The 7,836-nt window shown below is 43.1% G+C and overlaps 1 protein-coding gene across 6 annotated transcripts in view; it reads left to right on the top strand.

Moving 5' to 3' along the window:
• LOC135895812 (glycoprotein antigen BM86-like) overlaps positions 1-7,836 on the top strand; it is a 236,882-nt gene that overhangs the window by 218,040 nt on the left and 11,006 nt on the right. For all 6 annotated transcript variants that reach the window (XM_070537626.1, XM_065423996.1, XM_065424004.2 and 3 more), the window contains 6 exons: positions 814-948; positions 3,110-3,238; positions 4,935-5,023; positions 6,391-6,443; positions 7,255-7,394; positions 7,522-7,692. In XM_070537626.1, the coding sequence (XP_070393727.1) occupies positions 814-948; positions 3,110-3,238; positions 4,935-5,023; positions 6,391-6,443; positions 7,255-7,394; positions 7,522-7,692 (717 nt within the window). The remainder of the gene's footprint in view (positions 1-813; positions 949-3,109; positions 3,239-4,934; positions 5,024-6,390; positions 6,444-7,254; positions 7,395-7,521; positions 7,693-7,836) is intronic.

Genomic DNA, 7,836 nt, shown 5'->3' with positions numbered 1-7,836 from the left:
GGAAATATCTTTCACATTTGTTCTGATTACAGCGCTCCCTTTCCTCGTTTTTTATAGCGAAAGCATTATATTCCCCATTACGCGAAAATCTGTCGTAGTCGGTGGCGTGACCGAATGATGGTACCAAAAATGCCTAACGGCGCAGAGATAAGAACGCGTTAAAGAATGCTCGGGCTGTCGTCAAATTTCTCAGGGAGGTTTTTGTAAACAACGTAAATTAAAGGTTTTGAAAAGAAAGTTTTGCACATTTGGGTTTGGGAGGGAAGCGAACCCGGGTCTCCGGGGGGCGAGGCGCCCACGCTTCTGCAACGCCATGGCAACGCCACGGTTCTGGCTGACCAAAGGTGTGCCTAATATGTGCGTCATTGCCCACGTCAGGTCGCGTCGAGACGCTCGGCGCGTTTTGATTTGGCCGCACTGAGGCGAGCGCTTGCGTGCGCGTGAACTCGTGAAAAAAAAAAAGAAAACAAAACATTTCAACGCACCGCGATGGCTTAGCGGCTATGGTGTTGCGCTGCTAAGCACAAGGTCGCGCGATGAAAACCCGACCACGGCAGCCGCATTTCGATGGGAGCGAAATGCAAAAAACAGTCGTGTCTCGTGCACTGGGGGCACGTTAAAGATCGCCTGGTGGTGAAAACTTATCCGCAGTCCCCCACCGGCGTGCGTCATAATGAAATTGTGGTTTTACCGCGTAAACCCCGAGAATTCAAGACGGTAAAGCAATTGGGCTATACTGCTTTCGCATCCCCACGCGTAAGCAGTCTTATTTGTGTCTGGCGATTGTTTTTTCTTCTTTTCCCATAATTTTAGCTGTGCGGATGGCACAGGCCTGCAGCGAAGAGCAAAAGAAGACCTGCCTTCCCAGCCAGACGTGCCTCGTGGAGAAAGATAAGATAATCTGCGCATGCCCGCATAATCACCAGCTAGTGAACGGCGAGTGCACAAGTAAGCATCATTTCGTGGTTTCTATATGGAACTTGGTAGGGTGTCGTGAACGCCTAAAGTTACTTTTATGCATATTTTATCACCGCATCCTCCATTTGTACCGAATGACAACCTAAATAAAATAAAGGAAAGAAAAGAAAGGAAATATTTGTTTGAGAGAGACAAAAATCCGCTGATGATTACGATACTCCCTAATGCGAAATTTGAGTGCAGCTCTATACGTGTTTTCATTTCTCGAGACGTTGAGGCATCGCACCGATCACCGTGCCGACTGGCAGCACTGCGACGAGCGGCGCTATATATAGACCGGCCATCCAGTCGTCGCTTCCCGGCAACTGCGTCTTATGCAACCGTAATATTTACCGGGAATAGCTTGCGGCGAACGCTATGCGCAAAGGCGAGCTTTGTGCTTGTTTTTTATTTACCCCGCACGGCCAGTGCCGCCGCTGCCTGTACTTCCCTTAATGACATGACTGCACAGCGCAAAAAGATGAGGACAGAAGCATGGACACAACACATCAGGTGCTGTGTCGTGTCCTTTCTTCTGTCCTCGTCTTTTGTACTGTTCAGTCATGTCGATATTTATTCGCGAACTCGCCCAAGCTTCCACTTTATCATGTATGCTTCGTAAAGAACAGTACCCTCAAGAACAAAGCCGACTGGCCTTTATCTTCAGTTGATCAGTGTTTTCACGTATGCTCACTTTATGCGCTGTAAGCATGATGAATACTTCGCAGTCATCATATGGTTTTAGATGTGTAGAACGCTCTAATGAAATGGCTAAATACTGCAGAGCTTCAGAATGAGAAGTGATCTCGACATGTGGTGCAAGATATTAGTTGAATGTTTATTGTAGCGACTCCTTAGGTACTTCTTTCATCAATACATGTACAACGGGATGCATATAGAGGAGTATGGTAGTGATAAAACATGATTGGTAATTCTGATCACATAGAAGTTAATTTCGACCTTAGCGTATGTTTGCTTCAAGTCACAGCGAAAGACATTAAAATGTAGGACGTTACGCTGCGTCAGCAGTCTGATTATGGAATGCTGGATAAATTGAACGCATGGTTGTTGCGATGCACGCAGCCTCGCGTAATGTTGCGCTGAGCTGATTGTCATGACAGCGGCGGTATAGTCACTTCTAGATAGCCGCGTGTTGAACGTGCGGTGATCTCGACACTTTTGGCGTGATCTCTCTCGGTATCGGCATTCGCTCGGCACAGTGTAATTGGATGGGCATGAGAGATCGAAACGTCGATTCTATCCAAAAAGTATGGTATCAGTTTGTGTTTGATCAATATATGGAAATCACGCGCTGCGGGTCATCTTCAGCAAATTTCAGTGACGTCGTAATAAATGTTCAGGTTCCTGGGCGGTTTCATTACATCAACGGGTTACCTATTCAAAAGAACAAGCTGCCCAAGGACGTATAGCTTTATTATAGCGTGCCTGAAATTTGCCTGACATGTTTCCAAATAGGTCGCTTCTATATATATACAAATTCTAAATGATACCTACGCTTCTTTGAGAGAGATTTAGTTTCTTGAACTTCGAGCCCCATGCACTAAACCAGCGCCGAGCAGGGGATGATTGAGAAAGGGCACCAGGGACCTCGCTCTCCTTATGTGCTGCATTTGTGGCCATGCGTTTTCTCGGGCCGAAAATGTCTGCGTCGAACCGCGACGTCCAACGGGACTAGTTGCGTTCAAGCGGTGCATGAGTCGGAAGCTCCAGTTACCAGTGGAAATCTTCAAACCGACTCTTTCTTTTTTTCGCAAGGGCACTCACCCGCATCCGTCTATCTCACGCTGGCACCATAAAGTCCCAAACAGAATATCTGCTTGTAATAGCCAGTATATTTCAGCTTCTTTTTTTAAATGGAATAGCTTTCATTCACATTTGCTCTAGAGTTGTCGAATGAGAGCGTTTGTGCGTTTCAAGTGCACTTGGGCAAGAAAGTCCGAAATCCAAAATCCAACAAGAGAATCTGGACAGGGAAACTAAAGCCTCCGGTTAAAAGGAGTCAGCTGTATAGATATTGCTGGGCGTGACTAGACTTTCCAATATAATTGTTCCTGTTCGATCTCACTCAAAGTGAAGCCACAGTTTCTTCTTATCCAGAATTAACCATTGCCCCAATGTACTGTTTATTTAGGTCGATGCACCGAAAATAAGTGTCACGAGAACTTTACGGACTGTCAGGTGTACATGGAAAAGCAAAGCTGCTCCTGTCCATGGACTACTAGGAAGACGGGCCAAATTTACATCAGGGAGTGCACTCTGAGTGAGTATACATGCGCGAAACAAAGATTTCTCGAAATGATCCTCCCTGGAACAAGCACACCTGGAGAAACCGCGAGAGAAGAAGCAAAGTTTCCAGAAATATCACGTTGTATCATATTATATTGTGTAGCGTGAAAATTCAGAAGAAGAACGAGTGAAAGGAAACAGCAGACAGAAAGACGTTCTTATCTTGCGTATCTGCAGACTGGCAGGGAAGTGCGTTGGATTCACGTACTCTATGTACGCTTGTGCGGCTTGGTGAGCTGAGATGAATTATTGCAGTGCTCATACTGGTCATATAGATAACGCATATCAGTCACATAACTGGTTAGCTGTGTAATAACTAGGTTTTGATACAAGTTATAACCATACAACCATACAATATATATGATCATTATTGTTCCATACTATGAAGTAATGCATTCATGAGTGAAAAGCCTCAGAGTGTCATAACACTCAATGATGCACGCTTGCTAAAGATAACACCAGGTACATGCGGCTATGGCTAGAGAGGCAACCTGCACAGAAGTGATAGGTTCGGGTGTTTTTTTTTTTCATATAAGGAGGTGCAATTTAAGACAGTGAAAGTGCATCCTGGCTAAATTACTCTAATGGATGGCTGAGGCTGCAGTGAATGCGGCCTTGAAATTTGAGGCAGAGCACACGGTTAATATCGTACGCCATATTTCCCGAAGTAGATGGTCATATTGTACAGTATTTGGCTAGAAATACAGTATAATTGCGTTCGAGCCAATACTTGCAGGTAAGCTCTAGGGGTGTACGAATCGTAATTTTTGAGACAGAACCGAATACGAAGCGACTAGTGCCAAGATCAACATCTTTATGGTTTGCTTTGGGTAACGATGCGATTTGAGCGATTTAAGAATGCTGCGCATCGTTATCAAACCACTCCGTTTAAATGGGCGGCAACTGAGATCTGGAAAGTTTCTTTCTGGAATGATTAATCTTATGAGACGGGTGATTATAGCTGGCAGTTTCTTCCTGGGAGCTCGCACGCGCCCTCTTAAACAGGCCTGAGCCAACGCAACGGGCTGTAATCACTACACGTCGCGCTGCACTTTTTTCAGCTATACCTGACGGGAGCAGACATACATCGCATTCTTTCAAGTTCTTCTGCTTTGACCTCTATCTGAATGCGCTGACATTATACGCGCTTACTGAAATATTACAACAAGTGACAGTGTGATCCCGATCAAATAACGGAGAGTCTGCTAACCATGTCTCCGTTGAATACAAATGTTGAACAGTGATTATGCCTCTAATCTAATCAAGCTTTGACAGCTATTCATAGGAATCGGCTTTGAAGGGGCGTTCAGGTACCCAAGTTCTTTCCCTGTCGATTAGCGTGGCAGTGTGGTGAGATAGGGAGAAATGATAAGGAGAAAGAAAGAGAGGGTGGGGGCGTGAGATAAAAGGCAACGAGGATAACTAGACGTTATCAGGTTTGTTACTCAGCACGTGCAAATTAGCGAGCATGAGAGAGAGAGAGAGAGAGAAACCGAATGAAGACTGACGCTGAGATCAATCAGACTCCAGGAGCAGCATGCGTACAGCGGAGCACTCAAGGTCTGTCGCCTCCAGATGGTGTGGAATATTCTTTGCTGTGGCTTGGAATATGTGAAGATTGAGGCTGACTATATTGTTTGCAACAGGTAATCCTCTTTTTTCTTTTGCAGATGAGTATTACTACACTGTTTCCTTCACGCCTAACATCTCACTTGACGCTGACAACTGCAACTTGTACGAGGGCCGTGTTCTGGAAGCGGTAAGCAACGATCTCTCGTAATCTTGCTTCCTCCCATTTTTAAATATGCTATCTTTGGCACAGTGACAATGCAAATCGGTCTTTTTATTTAAGAAAAATATTGCGGTTAGAGACTGATTATAGGTAATGCTTTGCATCTCTGAGAAAAAATTCCGTGAATGATCCTTAAATGCGGAATATCTGGCGTTGTTTGCACTTCTCCAAATGTTAGGCTTTGCACGCGTGGAAGTCTTGTTATAGCTCACACCGTTCTAAGTGATTACATTTTACAGGTGTGCTTAGGTTAGCTTCAAGAGGATATGCCAAGCTAAAGAATGTGTCTGCGGCTAAAGAAATGACCTCATTTTGGGTCGAGCTGAAATGCTGTAGAAAATGTGTGTACAAATGCATTAAATGTATAGGGATGTGCGAATAGCAAAATTTTCACAGCCGAACCAAATGAGAATGTTTTAATAAACGCGCTTCAAATATTAAACGGGATATCGAGCATTCACCTCCTTCTGAAGTTAGCAAAAACTGAAAGAGGAAATGTGGCAATAATAATAATAATAATAATAATAATAATAATAATAATAATAATAATAATAATAATAATAATAATAATAATAATAATAATAATAATAATAATAATAATAATAATAATAATAATAATAATAATATGTTTATTTTAATGCACGCGATGCTTTTTAGCTGTTGAGCTTGTGTGTGAGCAAATAGTGAAAGGTCACAACGTTTTCTGGGTGACTTACACATGGCAGTTGAAATTTCCATGCACGTAGACCTGTAAATCACAGCCGCATATTAAAAATAAAAGTCGTACCACATATTCATATCGAATACTATGACCCGAAACAGAAGTTTTTTATTCAGATTCCAATAGTTTCACAGTTCGACCCCCCCCCCCCCCCTCCAGACCGGCAGCACAGTCCTTAAAGTGTGGCGGATAGGCTATGCTTCTATACGAGCACTTATCGACTTTGTACTTATTGTTACTGCGATTATCCAGTGCAAACGTAGAATTGGGGATTTATAAACAGGAAATACTGGCCATATTACTATACATGAGGCTTGCTTATATATCCTGGTAACGTTTGGTTATCCGCTGAAATCATCGTAATCACTTCTGGAAACGAACCGCACGCACAACTAAAACCCTGTCACCGAGGTAGCAGTTTGCACTTGCCACTCGTCAGTTAACGTAATTCCGAATGAAGTGAGTGTCACAGTTAGTTGTGGTTACAAAACACGAAATCACTTGTGCCAGCCGCTTTGTTTATCCGAGAATGCCCGCAAACGTTTCCGGGCATGTGCGCATTGAACATATACAGTGTGTGAGTGTTCCTTCTGCTGCCATCGTTCTTTTGCAGATGAAAACGAGTATCGGAACAGACGTTTTTAAGGTTGAGATACTGAACTGCACGTGAGTGAAACATCCTTTTTTTTTGGTTAAACCTTTTAATAGCAAAAGAAATATAAATACACGTTGGGCAGTGGAAACTTAAATTGCATAAGAAATGTCGGTAAGCAGTCTAGTTTGTATTCCACAATGAGTGCAGAAGGAAGACGGGAATAGCCAGGACACAGACGCTTGTCCGTGTCTGCCTTTGTCGTGCAAAAGTTTCTTTCCTGCTTCAACTATACTTATTCCAGTGCCCGCATCATGGAATTTACACCCGAAATCTTGGAAGCATACAAAGCACAGTCTCCTCTCAGCTATTGTATGTGCATTAGCATTAGGAGCGCCAAAGCGGAAGAAAGCGCACGTGTGTGAAGTAGGGGAAGCAGGTCACCTGGAAGTGGTATATATATATATATATATATATATATATATATATATATATATATATATATATATATATATATATATATATATATATATATATATATATATATATATATATATATATATATATATATATATATATATATAGTTCAGCTGACCGTGGTACGCTTCGGACCACCGTGACTTGCATTTCCGTTCTGAACTGAAGAGGCAGGACGTTTGGCGAGTGCGGTCCTGCACAGCAGTTTAGAATGTAGCGAAGAAGGCTTACATCACGGATCCGGGACTTCAAAAAGATGTGATGTAATGCTACCTATTTCATCTAGCATCGGCCGGTAAATTCCCGCTGATATTTTTTTTTAGCTGACGAGTGACATATCTGAACGAAGCGAAATAATTAGTGAGTTAAGCAATCAAGCTATCGCTGGGCATCTTCCGCGATTCACAGGGAGAAAATCGAGGCGAGACTTATAGCATCAAAGCCACTTTCGAAGTACCTTCTGAAAAGGCTTCAAACGTGTGAGCATCCAGATGGCGACTTGTGCATGCTGTATCCGAAGTTACCGATCAAGAAGGACACTGCGACAGGTAGGGATTTTTTGTTTTGGTCACAGCCTCCTTTAAAATTTTTTAATGTTTAAATATGGCTAAGTTACCTCGCCAAGCCTTTCATTTAAGCAATCCCACGCTTCCGGGCAAACCGAAATCTTTGCAGAAATCGTAGAAGAAAACCTCTGTGACAGTCTTCTCAAGGGTCAGGAGGAGGCCTACAAGGGACAGAACGAGTGCGTTAAGTTCGAGAACTTTTTCTGGTTCAAATGCGCGGCTGGATTCCGAGAAGTGGACCGGGTCACACGAGGCCGCCTGCGTCGGTCAGTCTGCGAGCGTGAGTAGAGGGTTTTTAATGCCTTAGCATTAAAATGCAAAGTAAAAGTGTAAAAAAGTGAGAAAAAAATGCAAGTCTCCGAAAACAACGTCATTTTCGTGTACACTACCACAGAGCTTATGTTGTGAAACATTTATAATTGAA

The sequence above is a fragment of the Dermacentor albipictus genome, chromosome 4 (assembly GCF_038994185.2).
Source record: "Dermacentor albipictus isolate Rhodes 1998 colony chromosome 4, USDA_Dalb.pri_finalv2, whole genome shotgun sequence".
Taxonomy (NCBI): domain Eukaryota; kingdom Metazoa; phylum Arthropoda; class Arachnida; order Ixodida; family Ixodidae; genus Dermacentor; species Dermacentor albipictus.
Note: the sequence above shows the minus strand (reverse complement) of the source record. Positions and strands in the feature narration are given on the sequence as shown.